This window comes from Anguilla anguilla, chromosome 16 (assembly GCF_013347855.1).
Source record: "Anguilla anguilla isolate fAngAng1 chromosome 16, fAngAng1.pri, whole genome shotgun sequence".
In the NCBI taxonomy this organism is placed as follows: Eukaryota; Metazoa; Chordata; class Actinopteri; order Anguilliformes; family Anguillidae; genus Anguilla; species Anguilla anguilla.
The window spans coordinates 32,370,873-32,394,607 of record NC_049216.1 but is presented as its reverse complement, the minus strand read 5'-3'; the positions used below and the strand labels follow the sequence as shown (position 1 = coordinate 32,394,607).

Here is a 23,735-nt window from a genome sequence, read left to right as displayed (position 1 = left end):
CGGGGAATTGGAGATGGCGGTAATTTAATGTGGAATGAAAACACGATGTATTACGCGGGCAGTTTTTCCTTGGATGATGGCCGTCATGATGGTGGAGATGAACACACACATTGTTACTCTGCTAATATGAACTGGCAGTCACCCTTAATGCCGCTGACATTCGTTGTGTTAGATTTAAAATAAGTGGTGAAGGAAGATTCTTAATGAATAATATAAGTGCACGCTCTCTCAAACACACACACACACACACACATACACACACACCCTCACACACTCACGCACATGCACAAAGCGCCATCACCATGTTGTTGGGGGTTGCTGGGAGATCCCCTGCTGTGGGATTGGTCAGTCGGTCGTGTGAAGCACCTTTTAGAGCAGAGTATCTCTAGCTGGTCCACTGTCCCCATTGGCTCTACATGAATCATCCCTTTTGCGGGCAGGAGCATCACTGAGAGTTGGTGATTGCGACTGAGCATGCTAGCGTCCCCTTTGATAGCGCTTTAAAGACATGCTAATGATGCACGCAGTATCTCCATGCTCACCTGTGTGAATAATTAGAGCTGGCAAGGAGCATTGAGGATGAAATTCATGCCTCGTATTTCAGGGTTTCAAGATTCGGTTGGTTTGTCTGCACCGAGAACCAAAGTGCTGTTAGTCTTCCTCAGGGAGACCTTGAGTTTTCATCTGAGCAAAAGACATTGTAAGAATTGCTACTGTATCTATGCTGGAGATGCACAATTGGTTCAAGGACAAGATGCACATTCAATTTAAAAAGCTCAGAACAGATGCATTGTAATACAATAAGGAGAAACTTGTGGGTCTCGGGTAAGGATGGACTCGCTGCTTGTGAGGACATGGTCTTTCAATGTACACTTTAGCAGAACGGATCTCCATCAAGGAAACAAAGAAGCGATAAACTCTCCCAGAAGTGTTTACGAAGTGCTCTTAACCAGCGCTAATGCAAGATAAAGGTTAGTGATCCACAAAAGCAACGGTTCTTTAAAAAAAAAAAAAAAAAACATTAAAAAATGTTTTTTTTATTGTTAACTTTCTAGTGGAAGCACTTTATCCCAGAGGACAGACAACCCTGAATGTTTTGCAAAAATATAATTAAGCAGCGGCATCTTTAAATGTCACTGCAAGCCTGTGCCACGTTTCGAATTGTTCTGCATCAACAGAATTTAACGAGATGGCGGAGGAATCCATATCCTGTGAGGGTGCGATAAGCCGCTCGTACGACGGGCCACTTTCATCGATTGCCAAAATAAAGCGTTTTGTATGCAAATGCAACGGGGAACGGAGTGGCTGAGCTGGTGCAGCCCTACGGACACCCAATAAAGGCCTTCAGTGCGTGTGCATGCTATCCGCTGAAAATGTCTGCTCCTGTGTAATGGGCATAAAACATCTACACACACGCTGGTGGAAGAAGAGCTGAAGTGTCCTCTTCGAATAGTGCAAAAAAAAAAAGCCACCCCCCCCCCAAAAAAAAGAAGGTTGCTGAATGTTTTGGATGAAATGCAAGAAGAAGTGGGTGGGTGGGGGTGCTAGGGTTGTGATGAGGATGTTACCCTTTTTTTTGCTGCCGCATTCTGAACATCTTAACCCTTGGCATGCTTGCAGAGCATTTTCTTGGAGAGGGGACTGTGCACTGGTGCCACACCGAGTCTGAATAGTGATATAACACAAGACAATAGATTATTTGTAGTTTGGTGCTGCAAGTTTGCAATACAGGGTAAAGAAACGCAGGTCTGTAGGCAAGAACAACCTGCATGGATTCCATGAAGCTTTCTAATGCAGTGTTTCTGTGATGGGTCCCGGTTTTTGTTTTAGCCTGGCTGAAAAAAAAAAAAAAACCTGCACCCACACCACCCCTTTGTGGATAGGTTCGGACACCCCTTGCACTAGGCTAATGGCCATTATGAGGCATACTTAACTGTAAAAGCACTTGGCAAAAGTCCTACCAAGAGGTTGTCCCGAGTTTTTCCCCATCGCAAGCCTTGGGGGCTTCTAGAATGTGCCGCTGCAACGGATTTAAGTGTCGGATTAAGTGCACTGTGTGCTCGATATTACGCTCCCCCTTTGAAGTGCGGGAGAGCTCAGCTGTCCTTTGCGAATTGAAAGGAAGCCGTAGTCCGGGACGGCATCGGTGTGCTAGGGCACTGCGGCACCTTGTGAATCTAATAATGTGACTTGAGATTGCAACGAGCTCGGCTGACAGAAGTGTGTCTGACAGGTATCACAATGTGTGCATTTGGCTTTGGCTCAAAGTCAGCACTACCAAAGGCTTTTGCACTTAATTCTGTGCACACTTTGATCGGGTGGCTCGTCTCACCCCCCTCCCCCCGCCCCCCCACACCCCCATCCCCATACCCTTGGATATTCCTTTCCAGTGGATGAAGGAATGGGAAGCTTCATCTCAGTTTGTGCGTTCAGTGTGTGTGTGTTAGGTGGAAACTGAAAGGGTATGTCACCTTACTTGGCAGTGTGTCTTAACAGGTTTGGATTTGTAGCATAATCGCGTTTGGAGTCGGCTGCTGTGGGATGATGTTAAGCTTCGCCTGACTCAAAGTGGGAATGCACACAGGTGATGGCTGCTTTTTTTGGGGGGGGGGGGGGGGGGAGAGGGGGGTTGGGGGTCGGGTGCAAAGCCCATGTGATGTGGTTATCACAGCCAACCCTATGTTTTGGGCTGGTAGTCTCACTTAAAATGCTAGGCAGAGGAGGTAATTGATTTCCTCTTCTTTTCTCCCAGAATTAACTTGCAGTTGCAAGATGAAATAGTCAGGGCTGCACTGACAAAGGGAAGTTTAATGACCAGACATCCTGACTGTCATATTTGTTACACAGGTTGGGGGGAGCAGGGGGGGCAGGGGGGACTTGGGGCGCCCTTCCCTTTTGCATCCATACGTCTGTGGCATTTGGGGCTTGCTCTTTGTCTCCCACACACTCCTGCTGTTGGTACGGTGCTTCACAGAGTGGAGGTTATACCCAATTCCCACCCAAATTTGGAACTGCCAGTTGTCTGCAGCTGTTCATTCTTGAACCCTACTGCCGATTCGGGAGGGTGTAGACATCCTCGGTTCTCTTCCAAAACACGTGGTGTCGCCAGCTACTTCTTTTCACACTGCAGTACTACAGCTAAACTCCCATTGAGTGCTGTCAATGGAAGACCTTTTATACGTGGCTTTAGCATGTAGTCCACAGGCGCCCAATCAAATCTCTAGATTTTACTTTTATTTTTTTATTTAACCATTATTTAACCAGGAAAACCCCATTGAGATTGAAATCTCTTTTGCAAGGGGGACCTGACATGAAACACAAAGTTACCCAACAAGAGACTTACACCTAACAAAATGCATCAAACATCAAATGTGGAATGAGACAGAGGTGTAACAATTATTTAAAGTAGAAAAGAGGTTAAAAGCAGGAGCATACTTCGGTCACAGAGTCATGAATTGCATGTTTAAAGTCCACAATTGAAATTAATTTGTCAAGTTTAAAATTCTTTTGCAGATTGTTTCAGCTGTAAGGTGCAAAATGTCTGAAACCCATCTTACCTAATTCTGTAGAGGCACGAGGGACGTTAAAGAGTAAAGATAGCGATTAACATGGACGGCTAACCAACTGAAGCCTCCCATACCCTGGCCAACGCAATTGCCAATTGCATGTAGCACCGTGGAGCTTCGGACCGCAGTCGGTACTGGTGTGGTCTGGGCTCAATCTGAGATTGTGGGGCTCATCCATGCACCATGGTGTGGTGACTTAACAAAATGAGCCATGCACCAGTTCCCAAATCCACTTTGAAACCATCTCAGAAATGCACAGTGCCTCTGTCGAGGTTACTGGCATCAAGAGGAGTTTGGCGGCTTTTATCAAACACAATAGTCAAGGGTTCTTTGGAAAAATAAAAAGGTTGTTTTTTTGCTCCATTATTGAATATGATCTGTTACCCAGCATACCCTTGTGAAATTTGAGGATTTTTTTCTTCCAGTGCTGCTTAGGCCCTCTTGTTGCACTTCATTACTTGACGTGAAGGTTTTGGGCAGGTGAGTGTAGAGCTGAGTGTTTGGGCCGGTAGGCGTGGGGCTCAGCGTTTGGGCCTGATTACAGGCCTGCAGGGTGCTGCTCTCGGGTCAGCGCTGACCCAGCTGACCTCCTGGCTCCCTGATCCTCCGTCTGCTGTCCAGGCTGCTGAAGAGTTTAGCTTCCTTAAATCCCAATTGGACCCAGCAGGGGGGCCCAGCTTACCTTGGCACACAGCTTTGAGGGGTGCTGAGAGAGGAGGGGGTGAGATGGGGGCTGGGCTGTAAGATGGATGGTCAGATTTTTGTGTAGAGAAAGGGAGAGAGAGATATGCTGCATGTCTATGAATGAGTGAGATACATATGATGCATACATGTATGAGAGAGAGACAGAGTTGCACATACTGTATATGATACACGTGTATGAGAGACAGAAAAAGATACACGTATGTGATACACACATACTGTATGTACAAGGGCAATATGGACATGCTCCAAGTCTTAGGTCTGCTCTTAGATTACGTTAAAATCAGTTTGCAGATGCTGAGTAGTGATTGGTAATGAAGTGACAGTAGTGATTAGGGTTAAGTGTTGTTTTATTTAATTCTGACCTTAACTGGAAAACATTTCGGATATTTAATTTACAGAATTTAGTTTTAAAAGTATTGTTACAGGAATGGTGGAGGTTTAATGCCCATTTTGTCACAGTTAGCCTGTAAAAGAATTTACCACATTTTTTGGTCGTGAAACAACGATGAGATATTACAAGAGTGGAAAATGAGGGATATATGCTAAATATATTTGCGTTGGAGATCAACCAAGCATATACGCACTGCATTATGAGGGACCATATTGCAGTTTTTTCCACCGTTGTGCCAGGGAAAGGCTCTGAGTGAGCATGAGAAGCAGTTGCCCCTCTGACAGGTTATTTGGGGTGTCTATATATCCTTGAGGTTTTGGATACTGATTCCAGTCTCCGATGCATGGAGGCTGAAATCTCCACACGGGTTAAAAGCCTGGGATACCTCGCCGCAGTGGCGATGTCAGAAAGGAGAAAGGAGTCGCTCCGCACCTCGCTTTGAAAAGCGCTCGCATTCCGTCGCAAAATGTCCGCCGGTTTACTGCCGCGCCGAAGCGCGTCCTGTTCGCTTTTCTTCTCGCGCTGCCCCGGGGGCGAAAAAGGTGAAAAGAAAATCTGCACCTTCTGAGTCCTTCACCTCCCCCGGTATAACCGTTATAGATATTTTCTATTCCAGATAAACCGGAGTAAAATTGAATTTTTCACAGCCCGACTCGGGAAGATAATGCGGCCCGAAATAATCTCGCTGTGCAGACCGAGCGGTGTCAATAAACGGACGTCTTTAGAACAAACGCGGCGGCTTTTACCTCTGCAAAAATCCATAAAGTCTTCGCTTCGAGCGGAGACGGGAAGCTGCGCTCCTGCGCTTTTAGCGCTTCACCTCATTTTCGCAGAGGCGAGACCCCTGGCTGCGCTGTGCGTTCTGGAGACACAACACAGAGCAACACATGGGGGGGGGGGGGGGGGTTGCAGGGGAAGGCCTCGGTTTCCAGTGGCTGGCGTTTCAGCATCGCGGCCGCAGTAAAGGGATAAAGAAGGCGAGCGACTGAGTGGAAAAATGAATCGGTAGTCACAGCCCTCAGCCACATCGGCCCACAGCCAATGGGGAAAAAGCTGATGTTGACCAAAACCAATGGGAACCCCCCAATTAGAAACGGGTTCTCCTTTAGGCAGAAAGGTGTCTTAAGTGGCCAAATCCTTGGGTCTCTGTTCTTGCTCAGACGCACGATGACAGACATCGGTTTGAGGGAGTTCCGTTTGTCCCCTGTGTCTATAAGCCATTGTGTATAAGGTCCTTTTCAGGATGATGCAAAAATGATCATGCAGCCATTGAACAGCGTTAAAAGGAGGGAGAAGACGGGGGGTCCCCGGCCCATGCGCTTGTGAAGCCTGGGAGATGGGAGGTGGGGGGGGGGGGGGGCAGAAGCCTTAATCAAAGCTCGGTCGTCCGCCTTTAAGTTTCAGCCGGGGCATGACTGAAGATTCGCTGATTGGGCCTTTGAAGCCGGAGATCAGATCGTAAGAAGACGACGTTGTCCTGGGCGCCAGCGCCGGAGCCTCTTTTGATTTTTGATTGGTTGGCGGCGAGCCTATCAGAGACACGGCGGCCATATCAGAGCGGCCCTAATGGAAACACACGCAGGCCGCACCGCGGGAGGGGACCGGCAGCAGCCTGGAGCGGCTCCGAGCGGCTCTGCTCCCCGGGATCCCGCCACACCCTGCTCCCGCACGCGCCTGCAGAGTGGGCCTGCAGGGGGCGCTGGCTGAGCGTCGAGCCCTAACCCTGACCCTCCACCCTCCACCCTGCCCTCAGCTCCCAGCTCATCCACTGAAGGGGTCGATCTCAGAGTCTCTCCCAGCACAGTTTTCCCAGGAGGAGGAGCTCTGAAGAGCAGATCAGCTGCACACGGGAATACTGTCATTTGTCTTCTTATTTTTTACCGCTTTATAGCCTGTCTTGTATCCCTGCTTTTTTAGTCCGTATCAGCAACCACCACAGAGCCTTTTTCCCGCCAAACTTGTTGAACGAAACATTGGCCTCAAAGCGACAGCTAGCGCCTGATCCTCAGTTTGCGTTTGTAAAGACAAAAACTCCTGGACTCAGGCCGGTGGTTTGGCCCGAATGCATTTTACACATCAGTCTGAGCCCAGCCATTAGCCAGTTTGTCCATGACCAGCGCAGAACCACGCCGGCAGCGATTTAAAAATAAAAATAAATCTCTGCCTCGCCTTTTGGCCTGAATGCCAGCGGTGCAAACAAACAATACAAATGCATGTGCCACATATCAATTACACTAAATGCTCCAGCGTCTATACTTCACCGTCTCCGTCGCACGCCGGCTAAGAGGCCCGGCTGCTGCTCGCGGGCGATAATGAGGCGCTATTGTTCTCCGCCATCTGCTGCCTAGATAAGGCAGGCCTGTACACGGCTGATAATGGGGGGGAGGCTGTAGGAAAAGCCGGGTGTTAAATATTTCCTTGGCCCCTGGAAAAGGTTCCATTAAAGTCCACTGACCCCAATTGAATATTAATGAGCTAATTAACAGATTTATTGTTCTACGCAATTTTCTGGAGGGGGCAATTTTTTTTTTTCTCGAGTGCTATTATTTTTTCTAATTATTTTCTGCTCTTTGTATAATTGAATCTTTGTTGCTGCCAGCACCCCGTGCGTGGCTTGGCAACACCGAAGAGAATTTGGTGTGTGAGGTTTTTTTTTTTTTTCCCTACCTCCTTCTTGCTGAGATCACACATGGGCACACACACACACACACACACACACGCACACACATTTTCCTCACCAGCATGTGTTTATAATTAAGATTTCTACCTTGTCATCACACGTTTTTATTTAAACAGCTCCACCACACATATATACATATATAATATTTATTTGATGAATATGAGAGGGGAGAGGGTTGCGCCCCTGCCTGGTTCTGTGCTGCTTTTGGGGGGGGGGGTCCTACAGGGCTGTTAATCACCATGGTAAATTGGGCCTGCAGATGGAATAATCAGCTCAACACACACAGTGACCCACGATGATCAATATGCAGCTGAATGCGACAATCATAAAAAATGAGAAGGCTATGCTGAGGAAACTTGGTCTACAGCAAATATATAACATTTATATTGCTCCTTCCCTGTCATTAGTAAATATATAACATGCGCATCATGCACATCACTCTCTCTCTGTCTTTAGTAAATATACTATCACATGCACATCACCCTCTCCCTGCCTTTAGTAAAAATATAACATCCACATCACTCTCTCTCTGTCTTTAGTAAATATACTATCACATGCACATCATTCTCTGCTGTCTTTAGTAAATATATAACATCCACATCACTCTCTCTCTGTCTTTAGTAAATATACTATCACATGCACATCATTCTCTCCTGTCTTTAGTAAATATACTATAACATGCACATCACCCTCTCCCTGCCTTTAGTAAAAATATAACATCCACATCACTCTCTCTCTGTCTTTAGTAAATATACTATCACATGCACATCATTCTCTCCTGTCTTTAGTAAATATATAACATCCACATCACTCTCTCTCTGTCTTTAGTAAATGTATAACATGCACATCATTCTCGCTCTGTCCTTTAAGCTGCTTTTACATTCATTTCTGAGTGAGGTCAGGGACACTGAAAGGGGGTCCTCGGGCATTAGCGGGCAGCAGAATCAGTTCGGCATAATCATGGGCTGAAGGATTCTGTTAGCCCGGCGCCATTAGGATGTTAAAAGGAAAGCCAGCTTTCCATCTAATCCACAAAATGACAAAATGTGACCTTCAGCATTCAGGTTTGGGAGCAACATGCTCTTATCAGCACTGCTTTTAAGGCACTGCAAGTTTTTTGGGGTCATCCTTGTCTTACTGTAATTTATTCAGTACACTGAGTTCACTGTAGCATCGTTTTGAAGATATTGAGAATGTGTGCACGTCAACCCCCCCCCATCCCCCCCACCTCCCTCCAAGTCCCTATCTCTTGGAGAGATAGATCTTCTCTGAGTTCTTCTCATGAAGTTTTCTTATAGCAAAAAATTTTTAAAAATAAATTTTAATAAAAGTTTAAATGTTAAAATTCTCCAGTGCATAATAATTATCATTAATTAGCTCCCTCTAAATTTAGAGGCTGAGCAGTAATCAGTGAGTTTCTTGTACCGTTATGGCATGAGCACCCACACGTACAATCATTACTTTATTGCTGTTGTACTGATAACTTAAGCCATTAATAGTATTGTGTATTAGTCGGCATTAATTAAACCTTGGTATATTGCTTAGAGAAATAGCCCAAGGCTAGGTGCATGCCATTGTACCCACGATTAGCCTCTGTGATTCTTAGGCTATCCATAGAGGATATAGGTGAGCATAGCCTGATTAGTCCTTAATAAAAGGATGGGTTTATATTTATATTTCAAATGTAGAGATAAAAAAAGAAAAACGGCGATGCATTGCAGCACAGTTACTGTTTGCGGCCTGATTTTAATCTCTAGTTGGGCAGCAGTGTCGTATAATGGGTAAGGAGCCGGTCTTGTAACCTGAAGGTCACAGGTTCGATTCCCCGCTAGGACACTGTCGTTGCACCCTTGAGCACGGTGCTCAACCTGCACTGCTTCAGTATGTATCCAGCTGTGTAAATGTCTGCAATGTAAATGCTGTGTAAAAGTTGTGTAAGTCGCTCTGGATAAGAGCGTCCGCTAAATGGCTGTGCTGTAATGTGATGCAAATCTTTTCCATATAAGGAATGATACTTTTTTTTTTTTTACTTGAAGTCTTCAGTACTGCACGTGCTCTTTGCCCCCAGCAGCAGCAGGCCCCTCCCTCGTCACCACAGTGCGCTCTCCCCGGGTTCAAATATTTAAGCGCACCGGAGAGCGTCAGAAAAAATAGGAACTCTCCTCTGCGTGAACAGGCTCTGTGGTTTTATGCACTAGCTTTACAGTTTTTAGCAGACACTCTTATCCAGAGCGACTTACACAACTTTTTTTTACATAGCATTTTACATTGTATCCATTTATACAGCTGGATATATACTGGAGCAATGCAGGTTAAGTACCTTGCTCAAGGGTACAACGGCAGTGTCCTTACCCGGGAATCGAACCTGTGACCTTTCGGTTACAAGCCCAGTTCCTTACCCACTGTGCTACACTCTGTCCTAGCTTTGAGTTCAGAGGCACACATGAGACGGCTCGACGTGAGCGTGACTGGAAATGGCGTTGCACCCACGCCCAACGTTTTCAATAACGCATGGCAGCGAACTTTCACCAGCGGCTCTGTTTCAATCGCACGTTATTAAAAAAAACTCAATTTCCACGCCCACTTTGACGACGGAAACCTAATTGTTTGTTTCATTACACTGTTCACACGTTATCAACTTTTATTTCATTTACATCTGAATCCCAGTCCTACCCCTAATAACGGCGTCCATTTTGCTCCGCGGTCTCTTCCCCAGACAAAAGCACGGAGTAATGAACTCATTTTGCCGCGGCATTGGAAACGTTGCTTTATTGCAGTCGCGACACAAGCCGGGCGATATTAAGAGTGAGGTCCTCCCCCCCCCCCCCCCCCCCAGTCAGAGAAAGGGTTATTATGTCATATTTCACAGACTACATTACGCCCATTAAAACTGCCAGGGGATAAAAGCGGGTGGAGAGTTTTCAGTGCGTGGCACACAGGGTCAGTATGTTCTCTTCAGAGGGGGAATGAGAATGGGACCGGCCAATAATGCGGCTGATTACTGGCGTGCGTAGCCTAGCGGCCGCGTCTCTGCTCTCCGATTCGCGCAAACGCTTCTTCCTCGTTCCGTTTCAGACGTCCTCGACGAGTGACCGCGGAGGGGAGCGGAGCGGGATGGACTCCGGCGGGTGCCGACGGTGTCCAGGTAAGGGAGGAGGGACAGGTGAACCTCCACAGGGCCGCTACAATTCTGGGGTAACTGGCTGCTCCCCCCTCCCCACCCCCAAATGTACCCCAACAATCGCCCCGCTTTCAAAGTCAGTGTGGTCTCCTCTTGCAGCCACGCTAGGCTTAATTAAAGGCAGCCTGGCCTGTCCTGCATTATACTTTGTGATGCAATGCATTCTGGGATGTTATTTACTTAATTAATGTGCGAACCCTGCCTATTTGGAAGTCTCCACTTTGCATACACTTCCCAGGTGTTTTCCTTTTTTTTGTGCATTAATACATGTATACTCTCTCTGACCAAATGTAAATCAGATCCATTTCGGCACAGAATTTGCATTATAAGAAGCTTGGTAACTCACATTCATAAATTTGTGAACGTGATTAAATGTTGCTGCTCATGTGGCACTTCTGAAGTGTTTGTAATGCTGTGATCAGGTTGTTTTCACGTTTCTGACAGTTACTTGTCATGCATGCTTGCATCAACTCCAAAGTGAAGTCGTGCTTCTCTGCCTAGGCTTTAGTGCTTCGGTAATTATCCGGTCTCATTATCAGTGTTTGGGAAACACACAGGGTTTCTGTCGCTCGAGAAACATTCTAATGCGAGAACCTTTATCATTAACTGTTATTAAAATTCTGACATTGAAGGAAATTATTCCAAAAAAATTTGATCTCGGGAAAAAAAAAAAGCTGCGATCTTCATTTGAAACGTAACGCTGCGTTTTAATTGGCCGATTTCCTGCGCTGTGAGCGAGCCTACAGTGCGCCGGCGGTTTGCCTCGTCTCTTGATGAGCGAGCGATGAGGAACGCGTTTGCGGTTGACGTGTGATTTCCGCCGGGAAGAGAAGAAAAGGCGTTGGTTGTGGACCGGGCCCTAATTGCAGGACTCTCATCCTGCGGGGGGGGGGGGGGGGGGACTGAGCAGCGCTCCATTCTCACGCAAACAGAGACGAAAGCACCGGAGTGCGTCGTTAGCCCGGTCTGGGAGACGAAGCGGCAAAGCGCGTCGATTATTTCGACGTGTCGGCGCGAGTGAGGGCCCTGTTGAAAGCCCCCCCCCCCCCCCACTTTATTTAGCGCGATGCTTTCAGCCACCAGACTCTGCCGCCAAAATCGCTGGACGCCTCAGATCGGCTCTCTCTCTCTCGACAAGCGTGGCGTTTGGCAGCAATCGATTACGCAACATTTCCCCTTAGTAGCTCCTCTCAGTGTGCAAACGCACAGCCTGTCGGGTAAATACGCACTGTTTTCCATTTTAAATGTCTTGTACAGAGACACGGAAACACATTAAGATATGGGGGGGTCGGGGGGGGGGGGGGGGATTCAGAGGGACCCGACTGAGGGGAGCTCTCAAAAATAAACATGGTGTGGTTATATTAATTGTGCAGGGATGGGGTGGCCGGGGGTGGTGGGGCCCAATGTGCGATCTTTTCATGGGGCCCCAAAATCCCTGGTGGAGCCCCAGGGGGGAGGTGTTCAGAGTCAAGCGGGAATTTCTGGGGAGGGTCTCTGAGCTGCAAGGAGGAACAAGTAATAAAGGGCAGCCTGGGTCAGCCACAGACTGAGTTACTCTGTGTGTCTGTATCACTGGTCAGCAGACTGAGTTACTCTGTGTGTCTGTATCACAGGTCAGCCACAGACTGAGCTACTCTGTGTGTCTCTACCACTGGTCAGCAGACTGAATTACTCTGTGTGTCTATCATGGGTCAGAATACCCATGGCCTCCCGTGGCCAAGGTTTGTGGACGAGTGCTAGGAGAGCATGGGTTTATTTGTTTTTCAGAGCGGACAATAATAAAGGCGCCTGCCTGTTTTAAACTAGCAGTAAGAGCCTTTTCTGCTCTCGTTGTGGTACGTTCTGTAATTCAGACGGGAGAGAGAGGCCGTTTCCTGAGTTTTGGTCCCTGGTGCCGAGGCTCAGAAGTGAAAATCGAAAAGCAGCGAGGAGCCAGGAGTGTCACATTAATGAAACGCTGGAGGAAGCTGCACGTATCCCAGCCAAACAGAGGCCTTTACGATGCAGGCAAATTAAGGCGCGTCCTGCTGAAGCGCCTTCCACAGTTATTAATTAAACTCCAGAGCTGTGGCTTTCGACGCAGCGCTCAGATTTCAGACTGAAACGAGAGCTGAATTTATCGTGATAGTTTTGATGACGGGCCCTGATGCTTGAATGTGACGTAGAATGGCAGTGAGTCGGGGCAAAATGGAAGCTCCTCTGATTGAATCTGTATAATGCAGGCTGAATTAAAACTCTGGCTGAACCCCCACACCCCCAATGTGTCTCAGGTGAGAACGCACGTACGGTCACGCTGGCGAGTGAGTTACAGTTCACCGTTAAAACGGAAGATGCGGCTCGCACTCCGAGTGAGGATTTCTTCTTCTTCTTTTTTTTTTCCTTTCTTTCTCCCCAACGTCCCCTTTTTCGTGTAATTTGAAATGCTGACACCGGCCCGGACAATTCATTCCTGTAAGTAAGCCTTTAAATGTCACCGACATCCAAAATGGCTGTGGGAGGGATGGGGGTGTGCTGGTGGGGGGGGGGGGGGTGGAGGGTGGGGGGTGGGGGGGCATTTTTACCACAGAGCCTCACCTGCACACCCTCCCCTTAGTGCTGCTCTCTGCAGCTCCAGAGCAATGGCAGCACCCCTCCCTCCCGCCCTCCTCCCCCCCCCCCCCCCCCCCCATCCCCATTGAACTGAACGCTCCACAGATTACTCAATTATTTCTGTACCGCGGCCTTCCACACCGAAGTAAAGGCCCATTATCTGACTGACTGAGACCGTCGGAACTTATTACACGCGTGACCTTTAAAAGCCTTTCGCCGGCGATGGATCTCGGGTGAGAATTTACTGGAATCAATTTTTATCTGAGGGCCTCCGTGGCCGGCCCAAGCCTTCGGCCCGAGGTGAAACATTCACTTTTAAAAAAAGAAGAAGAAGAAGACGGGGGGGAAAAAAAAGAAAAGAAAGAAGAAGGGAGGATAGGATAGGAAAGTCCTGAATTGTTATAGAAGATGTGGGCTGGATTATAAAAAAGGCTCTGATTTGCCTCTGTCCCCTTTTTCTCTCAGATTAATGAGAGCCAGCGTGGGTGGGCAGGAGGGGCTGTACTGTAGGTGCGCTGTCCTTAGTGGAGGTATAAATACGAAGCCTGTCTGCCTTCCCCAATGTTTCACATCAGAAGATGCGCTCCTCTTTTGTGTGCTCATTAGCCTATTAAACCACAGCTGGCTGGCTGCCTCTGATGGGTAATCGTACAGGAAGTGTCCTGTATGTGCATAGGGATGCCCTACACCGGAAATGAGGACAGAGGACATGTGTGCTCTGGTATAGCTGCAGTCTCTATGCTGCGCATGTGGTTCCTGTAGCTTCAGTCTCTGCACTGTACGCATGCTTCGTATAGCTGATACTAAACACGAGGCTATGAGCTGAATTTACTTTCAGGCTCTTAAGTGAATACCTTGAGGAACATTAAGAACAGTAACAATGTTTTCTCGCACAGAGGTCTCTCTCATAGAGGATTTCACAGTTATTTCACAGAGAGAGCAGACTGGAGGATTTCACAGTTCTCTCTCACAGAGACGCCCACCAGCAGGATGGAAAACGTACAGACACACTGACCTTTCCCTCTCTCTCTCTCTCTCACTGCCTTGCCTGATTTTCATTTTCTTTTTGTTGACAATCTAACTAATATCAGGGCTTGGGGTCTTTGTCTGTTTATTTTTTTATGAGATGTAGTTTAATAAGAAATTGCTCAGCTGAGAAATTATATTCCTGAAGAGGTTGTGCAAGCGAGAGTTTTTGTTTGTGTGTCGGTAGGGAAGGCCGTTTCTCATCACTGTAGATCTGCTTTTTTAATCAAGTCAGAACACAGTGCGTTTGTCTGGATATTGAAAGCTTCGTACAGCGATGGCTGTAAAATTGACATGAGAATCAGTCAAGATTTTAGTATTTCCTTCTTTCTCATAGTTAACAGATGAGCTGTAATGAAATGTCTTTCATTCTTTAAAAATACCTCAGTTTGATTTTAATTGACTGTTACCTGAATTTGCAAATTCATTAATTAATGGATGAAAACAAAGCATGGCTCCGTAGGCCCCCTTTCAGACCTGTCCATGCATGGATTGTGTTTGCTGTAAGATGTAGACTGCAGGTTTGCAGGTTGTGGTTGTGTGCATGTATAGTTTTTGCTGTTTTGCTGGGGAGGGAGATAACCTGGGGGCTGCTTACTTCTCATTGGCCAGGCCTGTATATCCCCACTGCTGCCTCCTCATTGGCCAGACCTCTGTATATCCCCACTGCTGCCTCCTCATTGGCCAGGCCTGTATTATCCCCCCACTGCTGCCGCCTCATTGGCCCAGCCTGTATATCCCCACTGCTGCCTCCTCATTGGCCAGGCCTGTATTATCCCCCCCACTGCTTCCTCCTCATTGGCCCAGCCTGTATATCCCCACTGCTGCCTCCTCATTGGCCAGGCCTGTATATCCCCACTGCTGCCTCCTTATTGGCCAGGCCTGCACAGTACTGCCTCCTCATTGGCCAGGCCTGTATTATCCCCCCACTGCTGCCGCCTCAGCCTAGAGGGTACCTTTCAAAGCAGCAAATAAAAATTGGCTAAACTTCAAAATTAGCACTTGAAAGCCAAATGTGCAGTGTGTGTGAAAATGGGATGGGGTGCTTAATGCACAGGACTCTGCGCACGGACCTTAAAACCAATTTCTAGGCAAATTGGTTTAAGAGCGAGACCTCTGAATCACTGGCTCTCGCTTTTGAGTGCTGCTTTATGGGATGTTAGAGCTTCGTTTTGGAGGGGGTGTAGGGCATATTAAGGTGGTGTGTATTTTCTGTATGCGCGGTATGGACTTCATAATGCTGAATGGCCTTTTAGTCCTTGTTAAACTACAGTAATGCCCTAAAACAGTATGTACACTGGGGGAGGGGCATGTAAATACAGCTAAGCACAGAGGATGGACACACGCGCAAGCGCGCACGCACACACGGCGCGTGTGTTTGCTTGTGTGTGTCAGCCTTTCCTACGTCTGTGACATAATGTGTGACACTGTAGTCATCTTTATGAGGCCAACTGGAAATCACATATGCAAGCCAGTGCTTTTCTGATTGTCACATGGGCTGTGTGTGTGTGCGTGTGTGCGTGTGTGCGTGTGTGCGTGTGTGCGTGTGTGTGTGTGTGTGTGTCTGTGCGCATGTGCAGGTGTGTGTCAGGTGTGGCTGTGAAATTAAAGGGTGGTCTGACTGGGGCTGAAAGCAATAGCAGGTGAGAACCCAGGGCTGGTTTTACTTTGCACTGTCTTTGTATTTTAATTGGTCGCAGCAGAGAGCCTAGCAGGTCAGTCACATTCTCCTCTTCCACTCCTCACCACTATGTCCTGAAAGTTTCATTCCAGCGCAGGGGGCTCCTGCTCAGACCAGTGCTGAAAGACAATGGCAGAAGTGGTCGAGATCATATACCCTTGTTGGTTGGATGCAGATCTTGTGTAGTACATCCTGATTCCTCTCTTTTGGCTGTGGGCATACACTCCCAAGGGTCAGAGGCTGAAGCCAGGTCCTGATTTAAAAAAAAAAAAAGATTATTAAAAGATCACCATCCTATTTTTCGCTGCTGCAGCAAAATTTTGGTGCCATCATCTGGAAAAAAAAATGAGTGTGGAGCCCTGGAAATGTCAGGGGCGATATCCATGATTAAGAGACTCAGGAGTGGCTGCTGGTGTGCGACAGGACACTGTCATCCTGGTGGACTGAACTCAACCCATCCCTGTGTAAATAGTAAATGGACTGCATTTATACAGCATTTATATAGCTTTTAAAGCGCTTTTATCCAAAGCGCTTTACAATTGGTGCATCTCATTCACCAGAGCAGTTAGGGGTTAGGTGTCTTGCTCAGGGAAAACTTCGACACGCCCAGGGCGGGGGATCGAACCGGCAACCCTACGACTGCCAGACAACCACTCTTACCTCCTGAGCTATGTCGCCCCCTGATGCTCTGTGGGGCTGCCAGCACGGTCTGTCAGTACGGTCTGTCAGGACAGGCTGTCAGCACGGATCCATCCCCGCACTTGAGCACGCCTAACCCTAAGCCCAACCCAGCGGCCCCTAGGTCAGTCTCATGGTGTGTGTGTGTGTGTGCATATGTGTGTGTGAGAGAGAGTGTGTGTATGCTTGTGTGTTAGTGTGTGCATGCTTGCATGTGTGCATGCGTGCATCTGCGTGAGTGTGCATGTGTGTGCTTGTCTGTTTCTGTGTGCGTGCGTGTGTGTGAGCATAACCTTCCTCACCTCTCTAAGACTAGCTTGCGTGTACCCGTGATTGCCGATGCTCTTCCGATGGTTGTGCTGCAGCTGCTGCTGTTCCGTGTGGAGCTGATCGTGTGGCTGATGCTGCTCATTCACATCCTCACACCCTGATGGAGACGAGGAAAGATCTGTGAAAGTCCGCTATACGGCGGGAGTGTGCTGTTTCAGCAAGCTGACCACTCAGCAGTGCGATGGCCGTCCTGGGCAATGGGGCTGGCTCCAGGTTGCCATGGAGATCCAAGCAGGAGGTCCTCGTTGGCAGCTGTGCTTTGGACGTCGAAAAACCCAAATGTAGCTGTTGAAGCAGTCTCACTGCAGCCCTGCTGTATCAGCACAGCGCTAACAAGGCCTTCGCCAGCCGCAAGGCATTCTGGGATGTGTTCAGCGGGCTCGCTCCGTGTGTGTGGGATCATAACTGCTTTTGTGCTTCAGGTGCACAGGTGGATTTGCTTCAGAATGCTAAGGTTAGGGGTTTAAGGGTTAAGTTTTAGGGTTATGGTTAAGAAAACGGTAATTCTTAGAGTTGTGGCAAGTTTATGGGGTTTTTTTTCCTCAATTATAATGAGTAATCAGATGTTTACAAAAGTGACTATGACAAGTAAAAGATGTATACAAAAATCCCTATGGAGACAATTAGGCTTTTGAGCTCAAATTTGGGTTCAGCTAGGGTTAGGGTAAGGAAAATGGTAAGTCTTAGGGTTCAGGTAAGTTTACGGTTGTGTTCAGGAGCTTCAGGAAAGGTTAGGACAACTAATTTAGGGAGAGCAGAATTTTTTCATTAGTTGGATGTACCCCTGTAGCCTTACATACAAATATACTATATATAAAATATATACAGTATATATATCTTCAGTGAAATACATTTTTCAAAAGAAATGACTTCAAACATTATATTGCATTTCTTTTATTGAACTTTTGATATTTAAGTTGTTTTTCCTCCATTTTAATTGAGTAATCAAATGTTTACAAAAATCCCAATGGAGACAATTAGGCTTTAGAGCTCAAACTAGGGTTCAGCTAGGGTTAGGGTAAGGAAAACCAGTACGTCTTAGGGTTCAGGCAAGTTCAGGCTGTGTACAGGAGCATGAGAATAGGTTAGGACAACTGATAGTCTTTGATTTAGGGTGAGCTGCAAATTTTAATTCATAGGATGTAGCCCAATAACGAAGTGTATATAGTTATGTACATATGCATATGTTTCCTGAGAAATACATTTTTCAAGATAAATTATTTCAGACATATTATTTTACATTTATCTTATTGAATTCATGATATTTAAGTGGTTTTCTCTCAATTTTGATTCAGTAATCAGACGTTTACAAAAAAATGCCTATGGAGGCAATTAAGGTTTTAGGGCTCAAATTAGGGTTCAGCTGGTGTTTGGGCTAGGCCCTCAGCTGGACTCCTTTAGACAGGCTGCAAAACCAGCAGGTGAAAAATAAAAGTAGCGTGTAGCGTTTGTGGCAGTTCTCCTGACGTTATTTTGTTTATATAAGCTATTTACCTGTGCTGCGTGATGGGAGGAGTCTCTAGCCCTTTCCACACCTAATTCAGCCCATAGAGATGAACGTTTCCTGAGTGTGAGGGTCTGGTGCTTCTGTAAATCTGTGGAACGTTTCTCTTGTATTTACATTACATAAATAAATAAAAAAAGATCTTTTAAAGCACTGGCATACAGACTGCAGGACATAAGTTTTTCTTGTTTATATTCAGTAACCGTCTGCAGCTCTTTGGATTGGCAGTTCCAGTGGAGACCTGGAGCTCATAGGGAAATGTATCATTCTTTAGGAAGAACTAACAGAGTTACAGTCTGCATAACAAATTACCCCCACCCCTCCACCCCCCCCCCCCCACGCTGACAGTCATATGGTAATTACTGCTGCATGATTCACAAGCACTTTGTCCAGAGTTGGATTCTGCATCTCCCATAGCCTTGGCAATTCATCACAGAACGCTGCGGAGATGTATTTACATTTTATTCCAAATAAAACAGTATTTTTAATCACTTAAATATTTCAAGATGAGTTTTTTTACTCTATCCCCCAACTCCTCATGACTCAGTTTGCTTTGGTTGGTTCAAATACATAAAAAGTTGAAAGGAACGGTCGTTAAAAGTTCTTTATGGATTGTCGTTTAGGAGCCATAGCGCAAATGTGCCCCCCCAGTTTCTGTTGGCAAATGTTGGGGGGGAGGGGGGGTGGCTTGGGGGGCACTGTAAACATTTAAGATTCTTTAATTCACACAAGTAATAAAATTGCATTACATTTTCATAAAATAAATGTTCCAGTTTATATATACAGAGAAAAGAGACTGTACAGAACCCCCAAGGAACCAATCCCAGGGTGGGTGGGGAGGTTAAAAAAAAAAAACTAAAAAAACAAACAAAAAACAAACAAAAAAAAACATCACAAACATACAGCAACAGTGTTCAGCTAAGCAGGCACAACTGTACATTAGAAACGTGGAACTGCCAAAAATAAGAGTCCAGGTACCGTGAGGGGGCAGGTAAAGGGTTAAAAAGTATTGCAGGCAGACGGCCGGGCGCCCTTGGCTCGGTGCGGTGAGACGCCGGTCCGGTGGGAGCGCGCGCTATTGGACCTGCGTGTCAAAGCTGCCGTTCAGCTGGCCCTCCTCATAGTCCATCTGACACAGAATCATGTTGTTCTTGAGGAAAAACTTGTCCCCGACGCAGAACCTGAAAAAGGAAGGACGGGCGTGATGCTTTTACACAGGAGGGCAAATGCTGCTACCACAAACAATGCCTGTTTTTTCCCCAGTATGTGGGCCTCGGGGGGCGGAGTGTTTAGGCCTGGGGGCGGAGTGTGTAGTAGGTCTGGGGGCAAAGCATGTAGACCTGGGGGGCAAAGCATGTAGGCCTGGGGGCGGAGTGTGTTGTAGGCCTGGGGGCGGAGCGTGTAGGCCTGGGGGGCGGAGTGTGTAATAGGCCTGGGGGTGGAGCATGTAGTAGGCCTGGGGGCAGAGCGTGTAGGCCTGGGGGCAGAGTGTGTAGGGCTGGGGGCAGAGCGTGTAGGACTGGGAGGGGAGCGTTTAGGCCTGGGGGCGGAGACTGTAGGCCTGTGGGTGGAGCATATAGGCCTGTGGGCGGAGCGTGTTGGCTTTGGGGAGGAGCGTGTTGGCTTTGGGGCGGAGTATGTCCAGAGCATATAGGCCTGTGGGCCTGTGGGTGGAATGTGTTGGCTTAGGGGCAGAGTATGTAGGTTTGGTACACAGCTACCCTCCTCTCTCTCCCTCTCCTCACCTCTGGTTACAAAGCTGGCAGGCAAAGCAGTCCAAGTGGTAAACATTATCTCTGGCTCTCATCACCATTTCAAAGGCTGGGATCAGTTTACTGCAGGCTGCGCAGTTACCCGTCGTACCAAAGAGCCTGTGAAGAGAACAGGGCAGCACAGTTAGAGCACTGAGTTACTCACAAAGAACACAGCAGTACAGTTACAGCAGCACAGTTAGAGCACTGAGTTACTCACAAAGAACAGGGCAGCACAGTTAGAGCACTGAGTTACTCACAAAGAACAGAGCAGCACAGTTACAGCAGCACAGTTACAGCACTGAGTTACTCACAAAGAACAGAGCAGCACAGTTAGAGCACTGAGTTACTCACAAAGAACACAGCAGCACAGTTAGAGCACTGAGTTACTCACAAAGAACACAGCAGCACAGTTAGAGCACTGAGTTACTCACAAAGAACAGAGCAGCACAGTTAGAGCACTGAGTTACTCACCATGAACACAACAGCACAGTTAGAGCACTGAGTTACTCACAAAGAACACAGCAGCACAGTTAGAGCACTGAGTTACTCAGCTGCACAGTTGGGGTACAGGGAGCAGACTGAAGCAAATTTGGGATTTGGGTGCAGCTCTTTTGACTCTTGCGAGAGTGGGGGTATTTTGGGGGAATTAGAATCGCAGGTAGATGGGGGGTGGGCCGCTCCTGGGGAATTGTGGAACGGGGACTGGGCAGGACGGGACCGGATGGGCACACGGCAGCCCAATCCTGGGGACTGGACGGGACGGGACGGGCACACAGCAGGGCCAGGGAGAATCGGCACTGACAGCATCTTACACACGTAAAGTTACATTACATTACATTACAGGCATTTGGCAGACGCTCTTATCCAGAGCGACGTACAACAAAGTGTATAACCATAACCAGGAACAAGTATAAGTTTGCACGGCTCAGACACAAAGAGCGGGCAGAAAAAGTTGGTATCACACACCGCCACATTACTCTCTCTCCAGAGCTCTCCTCTTGTCACCGGAAACATCCATCCAGCAGACCCTGCCTTTAATTAGAGTACACAGCCCCAGAGGTGTCCTACAGCAGCCAGGGAGAAGGGGGTGCTGGAGATGCAGCACGGGAGGAGTTAAAGAAAGGGGGCATCGTTAAAATCTGTTTCAGTTCTGGGAGACCTGGCCGTTTATATATAGATCTCTGACAGCGGCAGCCAGGGTACGGCTTTCACCGAGCATTCCCCTCACGCAGCTAAAAGCACAGGAGCTCGTGAGGGTTCGAACTGACTGTGGGGTCGGTGAATGTGCGTAGAATTGGCACACGGCATTAGGATGAACATGGGTTCAATTCCCACCCTAATCTGGGACGTCCAAGTTTATGCGTGCCGCAGCCATGTCTGTGTGCGAACCCCACTGCAGATTTGGGAGGGTGTGGACGTCCGGGGTTCTCCTCCGAAACCCGTGATGTCGCCCGTGGTGCTACTGAACACCGCAGGCTACAGCTAAGCTAAGCACAGAGCGGAATCGAATGAAGAGCTTTCATACGCGGCTTTAGCGTGCACCTTGCAGGCTCCGGATCGACCAGCAGGGGTCGCTGGAGAGCGATGAACGCACATGCCTAACGGACCGAACCCTCCCGTATCCTGAGTGGTGCAATCGCCAGTTGCGCACTGCGCTATGGGGCTAATGGTCATGGTCGGCACTGGCGTGGGCCAGATTTGATCTGAGACCACAGGGCTCATCCATGCACCACATTCACCCAGCAGTCCCCCTCACAAAGTGCTTTTAAATTTGGAAAACAGGTAGACCCACAGCACTGATAAAATCCTTAAATAAACTTCAGCTCCCACGTGGAGCCCTATTGCCATTAGACCAAACCGGATAAAGGCCAGGTCAATAACACAAGTGCATGAAAGACATCCCCAACACATCTATAACACATCTCCAACACATCCACAACACATCTCCAACACATCCGCAACACATCTCCAACACACTCGCAACACATCCTTATTTCCCAATAGAAAAAAAGATTAATAATGACGATAAATGAAGCGTTACAGAAAGCTTTAGACTGCAGAAGGACGACACCGCTGACGGACTTCAGAGCTGCACTTTACGAGCGTTTGTGTAGCTCTGCTCTGAAAGTCCCCGATCAATTTCTCTGAAATGGTTCTCGCTCAGGATCTGATCATAAAATCAATAACCTACACCTACGGTACAGGAGCCGCAACTAAATCGCACGTCCGTTTCCCTGTTTGTCACTTCCCCCGTGGGAACGCGCTCCTCTCTGAAACTATGAGTGCAGAGCCGATTGGTTAACAGCAACCTTGTTCTTAGACAGGCTGTTTTCAAGGACACCTGCAAACGGGCCTCTGCTATAAAACCAGACTGGAGTGCGTCTTTGTCACTGTAAAAGGTATAAAAAGGGACGTGAAGTAGGAAAGGAGGTCAGACTCGGCGGCGAAATCTAATGTCCAACCGTTTTAGAACTGTATCATCATAACGACAGTGGAAAAACTAACCATTGCAGTCACAAGGCCATTGAATTAAAGGGTAAGCACCACATAACGCCATCTCCCAAAAGATATTAGACCAATTAATTTTAGTCTAGAAGTTTCTCGTTAACTTAAGCCGAAATTGTTGTTAGTATGGCTTCAAATTTCACGAACTGATCACTCCTGACGGAAACACTCTCGAGGTCATGCTGGACTGGGTGATGTAACACGTGGAAGAGTTCTGCTATTATACCTTTATGTTGAACAGATGACAGAAATTGACATCGTTTGGTTGAAAAGATGACAGTAATGGACGGCACTGAAATATGTGATTCCGAATCAGAGGACATTATCGGTGACTCAGACGAGTCTGTAAGAGACACAATCGCTGATTCTGAGAACACAGCCGTTCAGGCTATAGCCAGAGGTGATTGGAGACGGAGGACTCTTCCCAAAGCCAACAATCAGAGCACTTTCTGGGAAATTCTCTTATTAGCTATCTCGCTCAGATACGAGAAGGCTGATACCAACTGTGCACGTCCCTGTGCATCCAGTACAACGATATTAGACAATACGGGCTGCATGCTGACAGTGTGTTAGGTTCATCTATTTTAGGGGATTTTTTTCTTACCTTTATTTCAATGAAGTTTTCAATAGAGTTTTTTAACATTGTAAAATAGAACACCTTCCATCTGGCAGGCACATTTCATTTTTATGATTTCAGGTGCCTACCCCTTTATGGTATGGTTTCACACGTGAGTGTGTGTCAAAGTGCTTCCCAGTTAAACAGACTGTGGCCTCTAATTCCACTTTCGAGGATTCTCACAATCGTGACATCCCTTTTTTTGTAAATGTCTTTCGGTGTATTTCAGATTGAAATTAACGGATGACCTTTCAAGCCCTTGCCCACTGGCCTTTACATATTTATTCACCTATTTAAAAAGCAAAACTTTTTTTGATCGTCACAGGGGGGGGGGGGGGGGGGGGGGTTGTTAAAGCTCAAATTTAGTGCGGTGCCTCACTGTGGTTAGACTGAATACGCCCTCCTCCCCCGTGCATGGATTAACAGCAGCAACAGCAGCTCCGTAAAGTAAACTGCTCTGTAAAAGTGAACAGACAGCTTCAGAAACTTCAGACTCCGGCACCTCCTTCACTTGCTGGGCTTTGTTAGC

At 47.4% G+C, this 23,735-nt stretch overlaps 1 protein-coding gene across 2 annotated transcripts in view; it reads right to left on the bottom strand.

Moving 5' to 3' along the window:
• Positions 1–19,217: 19,217 nt before the first annotated feature.
• Positions 19,218–23,735, bottom strand: part of LOC118214954 (rhombotin-1-like) — a 28,509-nt gene continuing 23,991 nt past the window's right edge. For both annotated transcript variants that reach the window (XM_035395265.1, XM_035395266.1), the window contains exons 3-4: positions 20,077–20,202; positions 19,218–19,512 (exon numbers count right to left, since the gene is read on the bottom strand). In XM_035395265.1, the coding sequence (XP_035251156.1) occupies positions 19,407–19,512; positions 20,077–20,202 (232 nt within the window). In that variant the 3' untranslated portion in view covers positions 19,218–19,406. The remainder of the gene's footprint in view (positions 19,513–20,076; positions 20,203–23,735) is intronic.